At 46.1% G+C, this 21,533-nt stretch overlaps 1 protein-coding gene across 8 annotated transcripts in view; it reads right to left on the bottom strand.

Moving 5' to 3' along the window:
- Nucleotides 1–21,533, bottom strand: part of TBC1D14 (TBC1 domain family member 14) — a 99,710-nt gene that overhangs the window by 21,919 nt on the left and 56,258 nt on the right. For 7 of the 8 annotated variants that reach the window (XM_082391445.1, XM_082391448.1, XM_082391443.1 and 4 more), the window contains 6 exons: nt 10,775–10,893; nt 9,141–9,223; nt 7,735–7,852; nt 5,509–5,615; nt 1,964–2,044; nt 786–880 (listed from right to left, as the gene is read on the bottom strand). In XM_082391445.1, the coding sequence (XP_082247571.1) occupies nt 786–880; nt 1,964–2,044; nt 5,509–5,615; nt 7,735–7,852; nt 9,141–9,223; nt 10,775–10,893 (603 nt within the window). Of the gene's footprint in view, nt 1–785; nt 881–1,963; nt 2,045–5,508; nt 5,616–7,734; nt 7,853–9,140; nt 9,224–10,774; nt 10,894–16,962; nt 17,100–21,533 lie in introns of those variants that run through there. The other variant, XM_082391450.1, reaches the window with a different exon arrangement.

Below are 21,533 nucleotides of genomic sequence, written 5' to 3'. Positions count from 1 at the left end.
CCAGTTCTGTGACGGCCCTTCCTGGCTACACTCCAGGTGTGTCTCAAAGCTCTGCCCTTACACTCTCTTTCCTCCAGACCAGGGACTGCCCTGCAGCTGGTTCCTACCTCAAATAGAGCAGCCAACAGTTAGTAAGTAGGGTCCACGGAATGGAGCTGTACCCTCTCTGTTCATTCCTTTAGCGAGGTTCCCTCTCCCAAAAGGAACTGGGGATTCCCTGAACCATAAGCTGTTTGATGCTTCCATTCCGGTCCTCCTTCTGCCCGGAATGTCTTTCCCATCCATTCTCTGGTCAGACTGTCATTCAAACCTAGTCCAACCATAACCCAAGAGCCACTTCCTCAGTGACAGCATGCCTGACGCCTCATCCCTGACCTCTCCCGGCTGCCGTATGTACTACCAGGAGAGTACCTGGGACACGCCACACTTTTGAAAAGCCCAACTGTGTCTAAACTCTACATCTCCTGGCTCACTCTAGGTGGTCGCTCACTGATCTGCTGTAATTTATTCCACTGTCCTTTACTGGTTACCTAGTGTGTACAAGGCATGATGCTAGAAACAGGGGCATGACAGAATCAGACTGGGTATTCCTAAGTCATATTAAATATTTGTTGGAAAGGATCAGTTACCCTTATTTTTAAAAGTCTAAATGTATTAACAAAGGACCCTCCCTCCCAACAAAAACCCCTAGTACTTTTCAGACTTGATTACAAATACATGCAATTTGACATCTGTGAATTTTAGACAAAACATACTTCGAGCAACAAATCACTGCCACCACCTACTTGCTGGAAAATGCAGAGATTAGGGAACGTTCTGGAAATGTCCAGTTTAATAAGCTCCAGACTGGCTTCTCTGTCTGCTGCTGAAAAACCAGCATCTGTCAAAAGATCAAGAGTCATCACACCTCTCAGAGGTGAGCGTGTGGAATATCTGTGAGGCTTAGAACTTTTACAACAATGAAACAAGGGAAGGAAGTTCTTCAGAAGCACATGGGCCTAATTACAACTTGAACCAACAGGATCAACAGTTTGTAGGATTTCTTGCTTTAAGAGTAAAAATCTCAGAGCACCATCTAATGTTAGCCCATCATCGGACATCTTCTAGAGTCTGAAATCAAAATCTAATTTGAAATTACCTTTTATCAACGACTGTCAGTGGAAGTAAGGGCAAGTCAGGGAACAGACACAAATGAATTCCAGGCACAGAAAACACCAAAAGAATCATTATTTAATCCAGAACATCACTGGTATGAACGTAGAATATGTGTGAGTTACTGCAGTATAACACTCATGTGTACTATTTCTAACAAATAATTATGAATAACTTGCTTTATATTTTTTAAATTCCAATACCACATAGACAATATTAAAAAAGAGCAGCAAAAAAGATACTACTTAACCAACAGAAGTAATCATAACCATTCTCGTGTGTCATAGAAAATTCTAAAAGCATAATCTAGGCAATAGGCAGTGTTCTTGTCTCTTTGGAAGTAGCTCTGATGCTCCTCTATAAACCAACACTCAAGCAATCCTGGGTGCCCGGCTACTGTACATCACGTGAGCAGTGAATAAAGGAAAAGGTATTGGTCATGACCAGCCCTCCAGCATGCTAGGGCACAAACAACTCTAAGGAACTCGTATAATCTTTCTTATAAAAGTTTTCTTCTTTAACCTGTTCGCTCTAAAAACTCCCTTTTCGGGGATCCCCTGGCAGTCCCGCGGTTAGGACTCCGCGCTTTCACTGCTGTGGCCAGGGTTCAATCCCTGGTCAGCGAACTAAGATCCCACAAGCTGCACTGCGTGGCCAAAAAATAAAAATAAAAAAAATCCCCTTTCCCATGAAGCTTTTATAAATTTGCACCAACCACTACTTCAGTTAAGTAAACCTTCCTTGTTATGTACTAAATAATGATACGCGTAACTGACCAAAGGAGCCCACCGGGGTTAAGCGCCATGTATACCTTCATTCTCCACTTCAGAGCCTCCCGTGCTAAAGCACCGCCACCGCTCCTTGGCTCGGGCAAGACAGATGTCAAAGAGCTCTGGAAGAAAAGCCTTTGGGTAAGTGTCACGTGCACACGTGTCTCCTCAGAAACACCAGAGAAGACACTGCTGCCTCGTTCAAATATTTACAGTTCAACTACACACCACAGGCTTATTACAGCTACTAAAACGATCCCCCCCAACTTGGCCAGAAGGTACTTCTGTTCTATTGTCTACAGACATCACTATATACAAAGAAATACATAAAATGCCTCCATGCCTGGTATTCACTCTGTTACACAACCCACCCATAAAGCTATATTGTTTTGATGTGTTTGTGGGTCTATCGCCTACTAGACTGTGAGCTCCTTGGGGTAAGACCATGAGGGTCTCTCATTCATGTCTGTATCCAGAGCAAGTAGCTCTGGGATTGACACAGATCAATATAATCAATGAATCTCTGACTGATGAAGAAAGGAAGAAAAAAGCAGAAGACCCAGAACAAGCAGAAAATCTGATTTCAAATAAAGACAAGATGGAACCGCTACCTCCTGGCCCAGTCTTCCTGAACTTGCTGCCTGAAAGCGGGATAGGGGTGCAAGCAACACAGGCAGAAGTTTCAAAAAGATAAGGATTCTTGGTGGCAGAGATGTTATCAAGACAGGTCTCTCACAAGACAGCTTCCAAATCTCCTCCATATTCAGAACTTATTTTTTCAATACTTCTTCTCTTTGGGTAGTTTGGCAGTAGTGAAATAACTCACGCTCACAAATCTCACTTTTATACCCAGACCTCCAGGGGTATAGCCATGCCCCACTCCTCCTGAAAGACTGAACCCACAGAGAGAGGCCTCCCAGGCCTCTGCGGGCCCACCCATCCGGCTGGGCGCTTCCCGCTCCTCCGGCTCCGATGCTTCCCAGCCACCGGTTGCCCTGGATCACGAACGACCACTAGTCAATCACTAAGACTTTAATTGCAGCTACCCAGAGAATTTCTACCACTTTATTTTTTCCATCAATACTTCTGGAAAATAAAGAAGAGCACATCTGCCTTCCGGACAGTATATGCTATTTTTTTAAATACAAGTCAAATTCTAGTAACACTGTTGTGTTTCAACAAGCTAAATTTTGATTAACGACCTTCTTCTAACCTTGTGAAGGATCTGATTTACAATCTACACTAGTCTGCAAGGGCAGTACAATTATGAAATATAACTTCATGCTAACATTATCAGCTGGAAGGACTGCATGCATCTTAACTCAAATGCTTATGGAACAAATCTGGAGGTGTGCTGAGCTGCAGGCCTGAGGGTCTGGGGAACTTCTGCCCACTCTCAGCTTCCAGGAGGTGGGCTTCGCTTTGCTCATTTTGGCAGGAGGTGGAGGAAACAACTGTGTGGCCCCTGACCACTGGGAACAACTTTCCAAATGAGGTACTTGACAGTTAGAGCACAGATGCTGGCAGCCTCAGGGTAAAATGGGTCAAAGTGTCAGTTTTTAAAACACCCCCACGGTTTTACTGGCGTGTGTCTGTGGGGGGAGAGGGAGTTAGAACAGTGAACACACCTTCTTTCCAGACGAAGCTTCAAAGTACAAGGCTGACTTCCCAAAGACTGAAGTTTAACAGTACGACTAGGTTGACTTTCAGCGAGTTTCCAACTGCACAGCCACAAAAAGAGCAAAACCCTGGGGCTTCCCAAATCGCAACACAGGCTTCAGAGTCAGCCAGTGGCTGACTTTCTCAGTAGGGAAATAAGGTCAACAATACCTGCCCCTCAGACCGCTGCCAATGTTAACTAAGACGTGAGTAAAGAACCTAATCCGATGCCAGGCCTCAACAGCAGACTTCAAGATCATCTGTGTTGTCACACTGGCTTGAATATGCAGCAAAACTGAGGTTAAGAAGGACCCAAGAAGGTGGCACTCATTCACTCATTCATTCATTCAGCAAATACTTCCTGAGGTTCTGATTGCACAGAGAGCTGTGCTGGGCTCGGGTGACAGAAAGGAAAGCATGACAGGTGACGCCCCAGCTTCCTGAGCACCAATTCTAGGTGGGCAACTGACATTAGGCAGCTAATTATACAAGAAAGCCACAATTTAAATAAAACGAGCCAATATCAAAATTTAGACAAACTTTCAAGGCATGTGACTGATTAATTAGCCATGTAGCCTGATACACTATGATATGGTCTATGAAGGATTTTAATTTAAATAAAATCAGTGCAGCCAACATGAGAACCAAAAATTAAAGACACACACACAGAGTACTCTGCATTACATCCAACTGGTGTAGAGCTGTTGGTACAGTTTAGAAATTTTCAAGAACAGGGACTGAGATAAATGGTCATCCATTTCTCCAGACATCTACTTCCAGGGAAGCTGCTGAAAAACCATTTCCACAAGTTAAATGCTATACATCGTCTCACGCACAGATGTTAAGTACTGGGCAGGTATGGATTAGCCAAAAAAATGGAACTTTGAGGAGATCACAACGAAAGGAAACCAGTCACCATTCACCCAACCAGCTGTCATTACTCAAGATGCAGCACACTGCCGGCCAAGGCTACCATCGCACGTGATGAGATCAACACCTGACAAAATAAAAATTACAGTAACGACACGAACCCGAGCCACAAAGAGAAGATACAAATCAATCTATTTTAAACTCAAGGGCCTTCAACAGGGTAAAAACTGCCACCACCAACTCCACAGCTGGGCACTAATACAAAGAAGACAATGAAGGAGTTCTTGTCCTGAGCAGCTGAGACTGCAGACAGGGAGGAAAAGGGAAAAAGGAAGGATTACCATTTCTTCAGCACTTAATTGTAAGTCTATGAGCTCCTAGCGTCGGTTTCACTCTGGGTCACAGCCTGCAGAGCTCTGGGCAGAGAGGGGAGTGAACCAGTGAACACACTGGTGGAGGAGAAGCACACCCAAATTGTACGAGTGCGTGTGGCGGGACAAACAGCCCTAAGAAAGGAGGGTACAGAGCTCACCTCCCTCTGGACTCAAGCTACTAGACCCTCAAGGACCCAGTCCTAGCACAGTATGCTGTCCCCTTCTAAGGTGCTGACATATAAGATGCCTGGGGGAAAAAAAATGTCAGATAAAACCAAAAGTACCCCAGATACAGCACTTCCACAGAAAGAAACATCCCTCCCTTCCACTTTCACGTCCCCATCAAGGCTCGCTTTCTGCAGGACTCTGAGAGAGATCTGAACATGGCTCAGCCCACTACAGCTTTGAGCCCCATGTGCGCTCCCCCGTGTACTCAGGGAAGATGACAGCTATGAGGAAGAAGGCGGCGTCTGCTCTGAACTGACACCAGATAACTGCAGCACCCAGGAGTGAGCCCCGGCTCCCCACCGGCTCCGCTCCTGCAAGACACACTCCCCTGGCCTCTCCGAGGACACAGCGGCGTGGCGATGGCTGCCTTTCTTCCTAACGGGGCAAATGGGACAGAAGAAGCCACAGGACCCAGGGGTGGGTTCCCCAGGCCTAGGATCATGCAAGCCACTCACCGTGGGTGATGTTTAACTCGTTGCCAATGGCTAAGCTCCAGACTTTGCCTCTCACACTGGGAGGGATTCCCTGCCACCATAAATCTCGAACTTTTCTAGAGCACCACCTGGACAAAAACGGAAGCATGAGTTTATGAGTTTGTTCTCAGGGACGAAATATTTGTCTGCCCACGTGCTTAACCCCAAACCACAAAAGCGGGGGAGGCACAGTCGTTATGTCACAGCCCCTGGCCTCAGGGAGCTTACAGTCCGCCGTTCCAAACAGACAGACCAGGAGGTCGACGACTACCTTCCACTGGGCTACTGCTGTGCCAGGTGTGCCACAGGTACTACACACGCAGAGATGGGCGCCACAAACCAGAGGAGCCCAGAGCACTATTCTGGAGCCAAATTCTCAGTGACCAGTCGCAGTCGAAGCAGAGGAACGGTGGGAAGGACTTTCTGAGCAGAAAGCACAGCAACAAGAAATAACCTGGCCTGCTCCAGGAACGGCAGGCGGCTGGGCACGGTGTGGGGAGCCAGGAGGCACTGCCGCAGAGCTGCCGATGGAGGGCAGACCCCAGGGGGCTCGTGAAGGGAGCCCGAGAGCACAGCCGCCAGCCTCTGCACAGCTGCACACACACAGGTGAAGAAGCGCTCAGGCAAGGCAACTCCGACGGCAGGACGGCTCTGCTAACTCGGAACATTCGGAACTGCAGAGTCGTTGAGGTCTGCTGGTCACAGTGAACACACACTGCTAACAGACTGGGACAGACATAAAGGTGCCAAAGACTCCCAACATGGTGCTCCTCGGCACAGCACCGAGGGGAGAGCACGGGCTGACGCTGCAGAAACCAGGGCTGCAGCCCCATGACACCCTCACCTGGGGAACCCGGAGCAAACTCCTTCTCCTCTCTCACTCAGTATCATTCTCCCTAAACCAAGATGATGGAACCTGCCCCCTGACCCCAAAGGGCTGCTGTGAGGATTAAGTGGGACAGATCAGAAGGGCGCCCGGCACCCAGCTGGTGGTCATTAAGTGGCAGTTCCTGTACGAATGCACGAGTCCGGGCCACATCAAGCGTCAGTCAATGTAGGCTGGGCCAGGGTTCTGCAGCCACACAGGGGGTCAGTCAGTCCAAGGGTTCTGAGGACCTTAACTCTTGTTACTGGGCCCCATTTGAGAAAAAGTGTTTCCTGACCATGTCCAGCCTATTAAAGACACTGCCCAGAAAAGCAGGCTCTGGGCACAGCTTGTGTTCCCCGTGCAGAGCCTCAACAGGGCAATCTCCGCTCCCCCCGACCCCACCTCCATAGTGGGAGTGAGTGACACCCAAGTAAGTGCCAGAAGCAAGTCCCCAACAACCTGACACACGGTGCAGGTTGGAAGAGAAAAAAGGAAACTGGCGTCCAAGCTCCCCCAGCTCCTGCTGATAGGGGGAGGCCCAAAAGGAGCCACCAGCCTCTGTGCGTGGCTCCAGGACTGCTGTCCAGACACTGGCCCCTAACCATTCTGACCACGCAGGAGGAAAGACCCACAGCTGTCCCTCAGACGCAAAGGAGACAACAGTGCCGGACTCTACTGCATACCAGCTACTGGGGGCTGTCACCAAAGCACACCTAGCGCCCCTCCTCAGACAGGACAACAGAAACTTGAGCAGACAGATGCAGTGTACCCAGCGGGGTCCTCTACAGGCACCTGGAGCCAGGGCGAGGGCAGGAAAGGCTTCTTCAAGGAAGACTGAGCTTTAAAGAACAAAGTGTTAACTGGATGAGGAGATATAGGGCAAGAGCACTCGATGCAGAGGGAATGGAACATGCAAAGGCCCTGAGGCTCCCTAAGGAAAGGGCACTGTCCAAGCAAAGGAGAGATGAAAGGTGAGGCTACAGGGAAAGGGACGTGCTGTCCCACGAAGGGTCCTGTCGGCTAAGCTGAGCAATTCCAATTTTACACTGAGAGTCATAGGAAGTTACTGACATGTAAAGTATGGAAGTGACACAGATTCGTGCCTTAGAAGATCCCTCTGGCTGCTGAACAGAAGACAACTGGAAGGGGTGGGAGGGGAGCTGTCACAGTACCAGGTGAGAAACGACAAGGGCTGAACCAAGGCAGGGGAAGGAGACTGTGCAACTTAAACTTATCAGATAATTACATCAGGGGCTGTGAGAGGAGCTACAATTAATATACAATTAATACAGCTGCTTCCCATGAATTCTGCAAAGAAATGTAAAGTCTAGAGAGCTTACATTGTTTCCCAGTTAGGCAAAATCTCATTATTCCAAGTGAGGACAGCATTTCCAATACTTTCTTCTAATCTGCATCTTTCTTCCAGCTGCTTTTTCCTCCTCTGGGCTTCTTTCAGCTCTAGAAATCACAGTTAAAAGAAGGAAACATCTATTAACTGATATCCACTGATTTCAAGCTAGGTGACTTTTCTCAAAGAGCCAGGCTGCAAAAACACCAGGAAGAGGGCAATGAAGTAGAGCACTGAGACCTGACCTTCCAAGACTCATTTCACACCTTACGGAGTTTAGAAAGCTTAGGCGTTATCCATCTTTTAGTAAGCTTTTTTGTTACATACCGTATAACACATACACAGAAAAGTATACAGATAAGAACCTAACGAAATTATCACAAAATAGACAAACCCATGAAATTACAGCCCCAGTCAAAAGACCGAACAGGAACAGACACCAGAAGCCTCTCTGTGCTCCCCTCACCCTTTCCAATGGAACCTGCAACTTCACTTCTCACAGCTTAAGAATAACTCTTACGGCATAACAACAACTCTGAGAAATACCATGCATTTTCATTTATATATACTTTTTTTGTATTTTTTGTAGTAAAATACACAAAACATAAAATTTACCATTTTAAGCGTACACCCAGTGGCATGAAGCATATTCACATTGTTACGCAACCATCACCACCATCCATCTCCAGAACTTTTTCATCTTCCCAAACTGGAACTCTCTCCCCACGAAACACTAACTTCCCACCCCCTGACACACACCCCCCCACCCTGCTCCCCAGCCCCTGGCAACCTCCATTCTACTTTCTGTCTCTATGAATCTGACTATTCTAGATACCTCATATAAGTGGAAAAATACAGCATTTGTCCTTTTGTGTCTGGCTTATATCACTTAGAATAATGTCTTCAAGCTTCATGTTAAGTGTGTGTCAGAATTTCATTCCTTTTTAAGGCTGAATAATACTCCATTGTACAGACAGACCACGTTTTATTATACATACTTTTTAAACATCTAAGAATCAGAGGGTTTTTAGGTGTCACAAGGCACTTTATCGAATCCCATCACACCTTCTTGTAAATAAGGAAAACTGAGCCCACGGACAGAAAGAGATCTGCCTCCCCAGCATCAATGGCTAAAGCTTTCTCCAGCCTAGTACTTTTATCCTACACAGTCTCTTTCCTTGTGTAAATTCAAAGTGTTATTATCTTGAATAAAGTAACCAGAAATAAGCAGTTAGTAGAAACATACATTTTCGATGAAAAATTGTAAATCTCAAAATATTAAATAAAGCATTCACCAAAGTTCAGGTTCTACAGCTCCAAAAGGTAAAGAGAAAATATCCATAAAGACACAAAATCTTGTGCTGACTTACATAACCAAACACATGTGAATTCCATTACCTCGTTTTTTGGCCTGAACCACCATTTCTTCATACTGTTGCCTGTGTTTCTGAGCTTCTTCAGCTGGCTTTGCCGGGAGATTTCTTGATAGAAAATAAATGATTTTTCACCATTTTAAATATTAAATAAGAGAAACTTGAAGCATCATTTACTAAAAAATGAAAAGCTCAAAGACCAAAACCACATTTGTTAGATGGTAAAGACACAGCTCTTTCATAAACTAAAAATATTTTTTTACAGAAGTATTAAAATAAGCTCATTTTTAAAAACTTGAAGTCTAAAGATTAGCAGAAAGAAGAAAATAGCAATTAACCATAACTCCAATAGAGATAAACACTTAATCTTTGGGTGTTTTTTTTTCACCCCAGTCTCCAAAGAAACTTTGATTTGACCACGTTGCACGAATACAATAATTGTCAACAGTTACCCTCGAAGTAGAGTACCCTAATGGCATATATTATTGATACATCTGTGTATGAATATATTCCCTGGCCAGTTTTTTTAAGTGTGTAAGTTTCATACTAGCTATGTGGTTCATCTCATTTATACGCACACACACACAGATTCATACAATAGTTCTAAACAACTAAACGTGTGTACAACTTTGAATCCTGGTTAAAAAAATAAAATGCATATTCTCTTTCAGAAACGTGGTGGTGAATTTGCTGGCCCCTGAAAAATGGGAGGGCGGCAATGTCTGGCTGTCTGTGCACATCACAGTGTTTTTGCTGCAGGAGAACAGGGCAGGATTTCCCACAGCTCATGTTTTAGACAGCATTACAAGGACTGATCCTCACAGTGTGGCGGCTTTTACCAATAATCTCTACCTACCTTTTGAATCCTCCATTTCAGGGTTTCTCTCCCCATCTACCCACACATCCACAATTTCCAAGGACCAAAAATTAACATCAGAAGACACATTTCTTCTGCAGACTTCATCAATTTTAAATGTCAGGGTTGACAGGGACCTTAGGGATTCTAGCCCAATGTTTTACAATCTCTCTCTTTTTTTTAAAAGCTGTGGAATCTTTCTATTCAAATACAGTGTTCTATGGAAACTCGATGCTTAAATAGAGATAAGCTATGGCCTGGTACGATGGAGCAATCCCTTTCCCTTACTAAGTTCTCCAAACACGATCTACAAGCCCGTCATCAAAACCCATCTCTCCTCATCAGATGGATGGAAACCAGAGGCCCAGAAGGGAAGGGAACTTGCTGGGATCACCCAACCTGTTTTCTGTAGATCCCAAAGAACCAGCAGGCTAGTCCAGGAATTGTTCTACAATACCGGGGTGCCTCCAAAACACCCACTTTAGAGTATACTTCCTGGTGTTTCTTACCATTACAAGCCAGTCTATAATTAATAACAGCTATTTAAGCATTTGGAAATGCTAAATTAAAGTAAAATATCACCTGAATGGAAAATCTTGATCAAAACTTCTATGTTAAATGAAAGTTTTCCAAATTAGTCATGCTATCATATAGAATACACATTAGTAGAGGGTATAAAGAGGGGCCCCGCATTTTTAGTAAGTGACGTGCTAATTTTTCTTCCCCTTTTCTAATGAAAAGGTGACTAGCAAATGTACTTATCCCCGAAAACAAACTCTCCACAGACTCTTCTTCAGACTCACGCTGGTCTGTCTTCCAGGATGAGCGCGGTGGTGGAAAGAGGCTCAAAGTCAAGATGCTTCCTCACATTCTGCTTTGGAGAGGGTGGCCTGCTAGGTCGTCCAGCCTTGTCTTCATATTCCTAGGACAAAGAAACGAGGGATAACTCCAGGCCCCGCCAATTCTGATATTACGAAGCCCTTTTCAAAATAAGAAAGGTGTTTTGTTATGAAGTCCTTTAAGTCGATTTTGAGGATGAGGCACTGAAAATATTTCTTGCTCTTTAGAAGGAAAAACTGCCAATGAAAGGGGTTCAGCTCTGCAGTTCAGGCCAGCACTTTATGGGGACTGTGGGCTTCCCATACTGGTAGGGAAGTCACTAAGGATCTCATCATCCCAGCTGCTCCTCTAAAGGCCCGCAAACATCGACTCGGGTCTCCTAGGCTTTTTCTGGGTAAGAGGTGTGTATTCTGTCTTCTGGACACCGTAAATTTGAACTGATTATTGCAGCGGCCACAGGGAAGCTCAGAATCAGAGTGATAGCCAATTCTAGCATTCATCTGACCCCCACCCCTGGCTTCATCTCCCACTCCCACCCTAAATTTCTAATGCATTTCCTTTTACCCCACCGCATTTTATCTATTTTTGTTTGCCTTTCAAACCTTTCCTGAAATGACGACGGGCTTAAAAATTAAAAATCTTTTGCTTAAAGATGATTAAAGCTGTTTCATTTTCTTAAAGCAGGAACGTCAAAAAAGAAATTCTTTAACATCTTTGTGTGAAGCCATCACTGCAAGCTGTTACACGAATAATTGTGCCATGCCCTGGAAATCTACGAGCGGCCTCCACACTTCCGGGTCACTAATTCGTCCTATGAGCTGCAACCACAAAGCCTCAGTCACACCTGGTGACCCACATTCCAAACACCCAACCAGCAGAGCTCAGGAGAGCCAAGTAATTTGTGCCCAAGAGCCCAGTTTCTGAAACTGTGTGTGTGTGTTATGCGCGCCTGTGCATGTGTACCCTTAGCCCTCTGCAAAAATAAAAAAACAGTATTTTCTTGTTGCCTATTATAGACAAGGCTCTCAGGACCCTCCCTTAAGGGAAGGCAACCTAACTGGGAAGACAGGACAAACAACCGAGTAGTTTAAACTAAGATTTAAATAACCACTCCAGATACAACAGAAGCAGTATCAGGAGTGGAAAGTGATGAATTGCTAAATGAATTTTATTAACACTAGTTGTCAAGTGGGGTGTTACTGGTAAAATTACTTGGCAAGCAATTATTCTCTCAGCCAGAAAAGCCTATAGAGGCTTCTAAAAAGTTAAAAGAAAAAATTATTTCCTCAAAACCCACAGGCTATGAGAAGGGTGTGTACCAAGAAGCAGGTGGGTGGGGCAGTTTCTGTACGTCTGGATGTACAAGGTTAGATGTCTTAACATTGTTTACCCTAGTGTAAAATGGTTCCATTAAAATCTAAAACGACCTCCACTCACCCAAAGCTGAGAAAATGGGCTCACTTTTTCATCCATTCAAACATCTGAGCACCTCCACGTGCCAAGCACTCAGCTGCAACTTAACATGGTACTAAACAGTCATCAGGAGTATCATATGTAGCACCCAATGTAAAATCTTGTATTTTATAGGAAATCTACCAAAAGTCGTGTGCTGAGAAAGATCCTGAGGCACGCTGCATATTAACAAGAATTGTTAGCGAACGCCCTGTAAGGTGCTACTTATTTGCTTATGCTGGTCTAGTGAGCTATATGCCAAGGCCAAAGATGCTGAGCCCCGAAGTCAGATGCCCCAGCATGTGGATGCCCACTTCCACTTGCTTTGTGTGCTTTTACAGACATAGTTTAACTTTATCTCCATAACGATCTCTATGGCGAGTGTCACCGCATTTTACAGGTAGGGCCACTGAGGTTCAGAGTGAAGTGACTTGCCCCCAAGTCCATAGCCAGCAAGGAGCTGGGCCTGCAGGACTCCCTACTCCGCCACTCTGCGCAGGCCCAACCTCTCCTGTGGATAAACTCAACAAACAGGAGTGCAGTTCTGGAGGGAAAAGGCCGGGTCCTACTCGAGTTAAGTGTGGTCTTTGGGGCCAGACAGGCCTGGGAGCAAATTCAGATCCACCAGGAACCAGCTGCGACCACCGGCAAAGCTTAGAATCTCCGCACCTCGTTTCCACATCTGCAAGAAGGGAAACAGCACCTAGCAGAGAGGGCTGTCTAAGGAGTGGGGAGAGGCTTGTGAAGCAGTCAGCACAAGCCTCTCGGTGCAGAGGAAGTGCTCCATGAAGGCTGGCCCTGGCTGCTGTCTGCCATGTCCCTTTTTCTCCTCGGGCTTGAAACTGTATAAGGCAGAAAAAATGCTCTATGGCCAAACAACAATCAAGGAGCCCTGCAAAGTCTGCAAAGAGCACAGATATGAAGACGCGTTGTAAAGTTAATTAAATGCCTTGACTTGTGATCTTAAAAAAATCAGTCTCTTCAGTTAGAGCTCGGAGGCTCCATCACAAACGGTAACAAGCAGCACAGTCGCAAGGGGCCAAGCACTTTCCAAGGGCTTTACACACACGGAATAGGTTCAACTTCCCCTTCACACCAGCTCCCCACAACCCCGAGAGAGGAGCTGCCATAAGGTGGAGGCCGGGCTGGGGCTGGAGGAGCTGGACCAGAAGCCAAGCACCCCGGCTCTGCCCCCGCACTGCTCACCGCAGACTGCCACTCGCTAGAATGCATGATCCAGTTTAATCATTTATATTCAGTCTAAATAAAGCTTTCAACTATGACACAAACCTGTAATAGTGAGTTAAGTGCAGATGCAAGGCAAATACTTATGTTTTAGTCCCATAGAGCCCTGCATGATTAAAAAAAAAGGAGGCCTGGCCTGTCCATACTTGAAATCCCAGGGAAAGCCTTTTCAAAATTCTAAATGGCATTTCAGAATACGAATGGCTTTGGAAATTGTGAACAGATCCTACTCCAAATGTAGTTCTCACGCTGCTACCTAGAGGGGTCGACAGTAAGCTCATCTTCCAAGCCAGACAAACCAACTTCAGGAACGAGAAAGAGGACGATTCATTCTCAGGACAAACAACTTTCAGCTGTTGAGTTATCAACGCTGAGGTCAGCATGTGATATGGCAAGAGCTGGGGCTTTGGAAGCGAAAAGACTGAGTTCTAAGTCCTGGCTCTGATCTGGGGCGAATCATCTTGCTTCTCTCTCGACTATAAAACGGTAGCAACTGGGAAGACTCCTGTGATGATGAGATCAGGAGACATACATTCAACGGCTGCCCATAAAGTATGAGCCCTTTCCGTGTGCCAGGCAAATGGTGGGGTCGGCCCAGACTCGGTGCAACTCATCGTTCCAAAGTTTCTTCTCCTCTTGGGGCCCTTATGGGATCAAGTTGAAGTCTCTTGGTTTAAATCAAGTAACAATGCCATTTGCTGCTGTGCTCATCAGAAGTCCTGCAGGCTAATCAGTATAACCCATCCATTCAAGGAACCGCTACAGATTCCAACACCCTGCATAACCCTAGAGGGAATTTAGAACAGGGTTCTGCAAAGTTCTAATGGCAAATCAGTTTAACTGGTCACGACAGTACTTTTTTAAATCAAACAATACAAAAATACAGAGTGCACATAGTAAGGACAGTTTGTCTCAGTTCTATACCTACTTATAGCTATGCCTTCATGAGAGAACTGAGTCTCAACCTAAATTTTCTAACCCGGGGATGGGGGTGGGGTGTTGTGTCAGAATAAAAAGTTTACAAGTCACTAATTTAGAAGAGGTCACGGTCCCCGCCCAGAGTTGTGTGCCTTGTGTCCTGCTGGGAAGGTAAGACCGACACCAGAGAGACAGCAGCAAACAAAGCCTACTGCACCCAACTGGGGGCTAAGTGCGGGGTGTGGTCTGATGATGCAGCAAAGGTTCAGGAAAAAAGCAGTAAGCCAGGGCAGCTGAGCAGAGCCTCAACTCCACACACGGGCCAGGAGCTCATTTGTGAAGGGGCCGCATGGGGCCTGGCACTTTAGGAGACCTGCAGACCCCACCTTGAAGGGCTCACTCTAGCAGGGGCAGTACGATGCCAGCAGAGGCTATGAAACCAGAGCAGACGATAAAAAATGTGGGAGCCCCAAGGACAGGACACCTATGGCTGGAGAGAATCAAAGAAAACAGCTCATAACGGGTGCCATCTCAGTGGACAAAGGACAGGGGAGAGCCGGGCTGGAAGCCGTGAAGGAGGGGCGTCCCGACAGCACAAGCAGCAGCCAGGAGATGACGGCGAACAGGCTTCTCTGTGGGTGAGCACGAACACTTTACGTGGGGAATGACGCCGAGTCAAAGTTCTGTCCTAGACTTCATGGTCTCAACAACAAGCTACCCAAAGCTGATGGGACAAGCTGAGACCAAGCGAGAGAGAGAAAGGAAGAGCTAGACTGGGTGTAGAGCCAGAAAGTAAAGTGTGAGGTGTGATGAGCCCATTAGATACATCCAATGGCAAGGTCTACATCATGTGCATGATCTGAACAGTGCTGAAGATAAGGACAGGGCATTAGACTCCTAAATAAAGTGTATAATCTGCCAGTTGAAGAAGAAAAGAAAAAAAAGTCTACCTCGACAGACATTTGTGTAAGAGAAAAAGATCAAGATTCTCAAACGGTGAAAACAAAGTATTCCTGGTAGGATGACAAGAGGGGTGTCACTGCTACTCACAGAACTGGAAGAGTGCTGTAAAAGACAGCCAATTACGCCCAAATGTGGTAACAGAAGCCCCCTGCCTTCCTGGAAATCTATGTTAGCTACAAGGAGAGAGGGTCCTCAGTTAAAACCTGTGCTTAAGCCTTGGACTCAACTGGTTACAGCATCGAGATGAGCCTTTTAAAATAACCAGGGGGTTTTAGAGGTATGTCTGGAATAAAGCACAGCAGGTCACCACGTGGCACCTATTAACAGACTGACGCGAACCAACACGAGGGACAGACAGCACAGCAACCATGAGGGCACCGGCTGAGGACCCTGCGGGGGAAGCACTGGGAGCTGGCGGCAGGCCTGGGTCTGAACCATCACCTCCAGATCATCACCACCAGCAGCGTGACCTTGGGCATGTCCCTTCACTCCTCCAAGCCTGCTTCCCCATCTATTAAATGAGAATGAATTAACGTAAGACACATGGCCATAGCAGGTGCCCAAAAATGACAGGGAGTATTACTGTCATTATTTTGCTACAAAATTACTTTTCACAACATTTCCCGCCAAGAGCGGTGCTTAATAATGTTGTGGTGAAGAGTAGGTGAAAGTACAGAGCCCAGAACACTGCAGCTGGCTTCAGACTCTGCCATTTATAACAAGCAACTTTTGGGGGGAGACGGGTGTTGTCTCACAATCTGGGACGAGATCTGTTCTATTTTGCCATTTTTAGTGGGTAAGAGTGGCCTGAACAGGTCTTACAAATGCTGGGGCTCCCAAAACGACAGTCTTGGTGACCAATGAGGCTGACCTCACAGTAAGAAGGACCCTCCGGAATCCTCTGAAGGGCTCCTCATACTTCAACTCTTTTATCTCCTTACCACAGTCTTTTTCCCATAAAGCATCCTCTAGGTTACCAGAAATGTTGGCATTTGGGACAGCAACTCAGAAGGCCTTTCTAATTGTCATGTTACTTACAAAACATGTAGAACACAGAAGTTCATCTGTGGACTAGTGAATGAAATGTGTTAAAACTGAACTGCGGGTTTTAACAAGCTTGGTTACTGTTGTGATCTGACCACCTTACTCGGACCCGGAGCAAACGGGGTACAGCCTGAGCTCCGTACAAAGGCTTCTTGCCCCCAGGATCACGGGCAATGAATGCCATTCAGGCCTCTAAGAGGGGTGCCTGGCCTGGACTGACCTCAGTCTGAACACAGGGTGCGATCCCCCTCTGGGTGGTAAGAATTAGGACGCGCTGGCTCGCTCTCTTACAGTCCCCCACTGTACCCATTAAAACTCAACCCTGTGAGGAAATTACATGGAATCACAGACAAAGAATGGCAGGGGGTAGGAAAGCGCATCACCGCGGCCACATGCAAGCTTCAGCTCGTTGGAACAGATGCGTGTAACACACACACATGCACACGGGCGCACCCACGCTGGGGCCTCCGGCCGGTGACGGGCGGACAGACCCCCGGAGGGGCGCGGGCGGGGCCCCGGCCCCACTCACCATGAACGCCGCGGGGCTCAGAGGCGCGCGGCCGGCGGCTCCATGCCCGAGCGAGCGGGCGAACGAGCGAGCAACCGGGGCTCCGCGGCGGGACCTCGGGCGGCGGCTCCGGCGGCCGGGCGGGGGCGGCAGGCCGCTCAATCGCGCGCAGATGCCGCGCAGCCGATCCGCGGCTCGGTTTCGGTGCGTCAGGCCTGGCTCGCCGGGACCCTGGGCGCCGGGCGGGGCTGGGGGAGGACCCGGGCCCCCCAAGTCCCGCGGGGGTCCCTCCTCTGGCCGCCCAGGTAGGGAAGGTCGCGCGGCGCCCTCCAGACACCAGACGTGCCCACGCAGGCGGGGGGTCCAGACGCGGGATGTCCGCCCGCGATACAAACCGGGCCTAAATGCTCGCGCTAAGCGAGTTAGGCTGCGTCCTCAGCACACACATACCACGCTGGAAAACGTACACTCCAAAAAGGAAGCGGTGACACGCCAAACATTCGCCAAAGCTCTGCTTTGTGAGATTTTTTTAAAATGACACACGTACATTACCAGAAGGAACTACATAAAAATAGTAACACTAGTAACCTCTGGGTAGTGGAGTGATTATGAGCCATTTTATTCTCTTCTGTATACTCTACTGCGGTTCAAATGTTTTCCACAGTAAGATCAGTGCAATCAAAGCGTCAGGGTGCACACAGAAACACATAATGATGGAAATCTGACTAGTGATTGCTTCTGGGGATTAACTGGGAAGGGGCAGAACGTATCCCCAGGGGGGTGACAGAAGTTTTTTTTTTTTAATTTATTTTATTTATTTATTTTTGGCTGCATTGGGTCTTCGTTGCTGCATGTGGGCTTTCTCTACCTGTGGCAAGCAGAAGCTAGTCTTTGTTGTGGTGTGCGGGCTTCTCATTGCAGTGGCTTCTCTTGTCGCGGAGCACGGGCTCTAGGCGCGTGGGCTTCAGTAGTTGTGGCACGCAGGCTCAGTAGTTGTGGCTCACGGGCTCTAGAGCACAGGCTCAGTAGTTGTGGCTCGCAGGCTCTAGAGCACAAGCTCCGTAGTTGTGGCGCACGGGCTTAGCTGCTCTGCAGCACATGGGATCTTCCCAGAGCAGGGCTTGAACCCGTGTCCCCTGCATTGGCAGGTGGATTCTTAACCACTGCGCCACCAGGGAAGCCCAGAAGTATTATCTTGATAAGCATTCATCAAAACTAACTGAATAGTACACTTCGGATGACAGCATTCCACTGTTTGCAGATCATACCTCAATGTTTTTTTAAGTCTTTAAAATTTGCATAAGGTCAAAATTATTTCTGGTCAGCCCATAGGTCCAGTGTCCAAGTGCTGAACAAACTGGGTTTGAGACAACACAGACTCTTCTTCCGGAAGGAAACTCACAAGTCCCCAGACCATGGTACCACGCTTTCCCCAGCTGATTTTCTAGATAACAGCATTACCAAATTGCCACCAGAAACTTCTTCACTCAGAAGGAGTCTACAATGTCCATCAAGCTATAATCGAGAAGACAGACAATGACAAGAGATGGCGAGAATGTGGAGAATCTGGAATTTCATAAGTCACTGGTAGTTGCAGCCATTTTCGAAAACAATCTGGCAGTTTCTTACATAGTTCAATATACACCTACCACACTCCTAGGAACCTACCCAAGAGAAATAAAAAATACATCCACAAAAAGACTTGCATGCAAATGTTCACAGCAGCATTATTCATAAGAGCCCAACACCAAAAAAAACCTCCAAAAACCCATTAAGTGAGGAATGGATAAACAGCACTGACACAACAATGAAAAGGGCACTGATACACGCTACCACATGGACACCACATGGACACCACACGGGTGAGCCTCAGGGACACTGTGCTGAGTGAAAAGATGCCAGACAAAAGGTAATGTGCATGATTCCATTTATGTGAAATTTCTTTCTCTAGAGAGAAAGCAAATTAACGTTTGCTTGGAGCTGGAGGCGGAAGCGGAGATCCACTGCAGACAGGCATGAGGGGACTTTGTCGAGGGGTGAAAATATTCTAAAACCAGATTGCAGTGACAGTTGCATAGCTGCATAAGTTTATTAAAAGTCATGAACATGTACAATGAGTGAATTTTATGGTATAATAATTATACCACAATAAAGCCATTTTTAAAAAGTAATAGGAGGATAAAACTGGAGAGGCTGATTCTGGCTGGAATGATTAGGGAAAGCCTTGTTTAAAAAAAAATTATTCAAAATTTGGAAATAAGACAAAATCATGGGGGAGAGGTGCCTTTTCCATTTATACCTGGGCGTTTTTAATATGCCTGCCTGAGGTTTATTTAATTCTCTAGGAGAATGTGCCTGTGCTACTTACTACTCTGTTAGAGCCCAGACACTGTGAAGTGACATATTAACTTGTGGATTTATGTCCAATAGAATAGATAACTCTGAAGATGATGTTTTCTTAAATCTAATGTAGCAATCTTATTCTAAGTTTTTTGGTTTTATGTCTATAAATACCTAGTTCCTCAAATGCCTTTGGAATCAATTTTACCATCTTACTGGTTCATTTAACTGATTCATTTAATGCATCTCCTCAATGTGTTAAATGAACCTTTAACCCATGATCATTCAAAAAAATAAAAGGTAAATGTCATGAAAGAATGGTAGAGTAACTTTTCTATTAAGAGAATAAAGTGACAAATAACTAAAGGCAATACACAAACCTGCCTGGAGGCTGGTTCATAAAGAACAGTTTGGTGTAACTAGAGAAAGCAGAACATGATCTGGTCACAAACATGGTCTGAACATGGTCATGGTCAGATGCTATTATGGAAATTAACTGATAATTTTCTTAAGCCTGATAACACCTTCATGGTAGTGTAGAGAGCTGAATGAATGCTGATGTATTTATGGATAAGATGTCATGATATCTGCAACTTACTTTCAAATGATTCCATTTTTTTAAAACTAGAAAGAGGCACAATAAATGAATATGGCAAAATGTCAACAACTGTTCAATCTAAGTGGAGCATATATGGCTGTTCATCATTAAATTATTCCTTGAACCCTTCTCCAGGTTTGAAATTTTTCTTCACAAGGGGAATAAACCAGTAAGAAGGCTGATGACCAGTCCTTCAGATCTCATCTTAAATACACATCCCCACAGAAGCACTTCCTGCCCTCGCATGTAAACTACAGCAAGGCCCTGGTTCCTCTCTCTCCTAGCATCAGGTTCTGTTTTCTCATAGCACTTAATCACAACTTGTAATAACATGACTCTCTGATTAATATTTATTTCCCTCAAGAGACTGTGAAACCTCTGAGGGCGGGGCCTTGCTGTAGTCTTCTCCCCGCCGATTGCTGACAAAGTACACGGCACAGAGGAGACGCTCAGCATCACTGTTCCATCCTTCATTGCACCCGTCCAATAAGCACTTCTGGTGCTTGGCCTTAAGAATAAAGAAGAACAAGGTCCCTGCCCTCGAGTCCCTCACAGACCAGCAAACAGACAATTACCACACTATACGGGTGCTCGGTCCTATGACTGAGAGAAATCTGAGGGCTCCAGGAGCCCCAGGAGGCAGCTGACCCGGCCTGAGGAGTTACTGGTGACTTTCCAGAAATAATTCCTGCAACTGGAAGAGAGCTAGCATCTTTCTCACAGAGAGGCATGGGTTCTCAACCCCTCCACGCCTCCTACCAACACCTAGTGCCACGCATACTGTAGACATCAGCCAACCGGGGCCCACAGGCTCACTAAATTTAAATATGAGACAGACGCATTAAGCATGTGTTAAATACACATTAAGATGTGCTTCCAAAGCACACTGCTTATCTCCTTTGACAGGCTGTAACCTGCAGGTTACTTTACCAACAGTTTCTATCACATATTTCGGAACTGGGTACCATTCATAAAGGTTTAACTATTATACCATGTGATGACAGGTTGACTTTTACTAAATTTTGAAACTTAAAGCAAAAATAAGACGTTAACAGAGCCTTTTTCTCTATCTCAATCTGGCATTAGATGTGACTTCTATCTTAATCCACCTGAAAAGAATTCTTCCTCCTGAAGTTTTTGAGTTAACCAGCGCTCATCCCCCGGCTTCCTGTATCTCCACCAGCACACTGGATTTACTTGCTTATTTGATTAACCTACAACATTGTTGTCTCTATCCTTTGAGATCAAGGAGGTAAGACTGGGGGAGCTGTTTGATGCAGCATCCTAAGAGACAGGCTGACAAACCCAACCTTGCTAGACCGGGTTTCACAGGATCAAAAGGTCACTGAAGGAACGACTTCAACCTGGGAGACTGGTTAAGTGAACCATGATACAGCTACACAAAGGCCATTACTTAGTGAGTAAAAACGAGATCATGGAAGAATATTTAATGATATGGGGAAATGTCTCTGTTGTCATAGAGATAAGGAGAAAGTCTACAAAGTGGTATGTTTTGAAATGTTGACATTCATCCATTTAACAAACCTGTATTAACCATTCACTAAAGCTAGGTACTATTCTGGGCCCTGGAGATAAAGTGAGAACCAAACAAGGTCTGGTCCTAGGTTTCATGGGCTGTGCAGAAAATATCTGA

The sequence above is a fragment of the Balaenoptera borealis genome (assembly GCF_965194805.1).
Source record: "Balaenoptera borealis genome assembly, chromosome: 4".
NCBI classification, from domain to species: Eukaryota; Metazoa; Chordata; class Mammalia; order Artiodactyla; family Balaenopteridae; genus Balaenoptera; species Balaenoptera borealis.
This window is presented reverse-complemented; position numbering and strand designations above follow the sequence as displayed.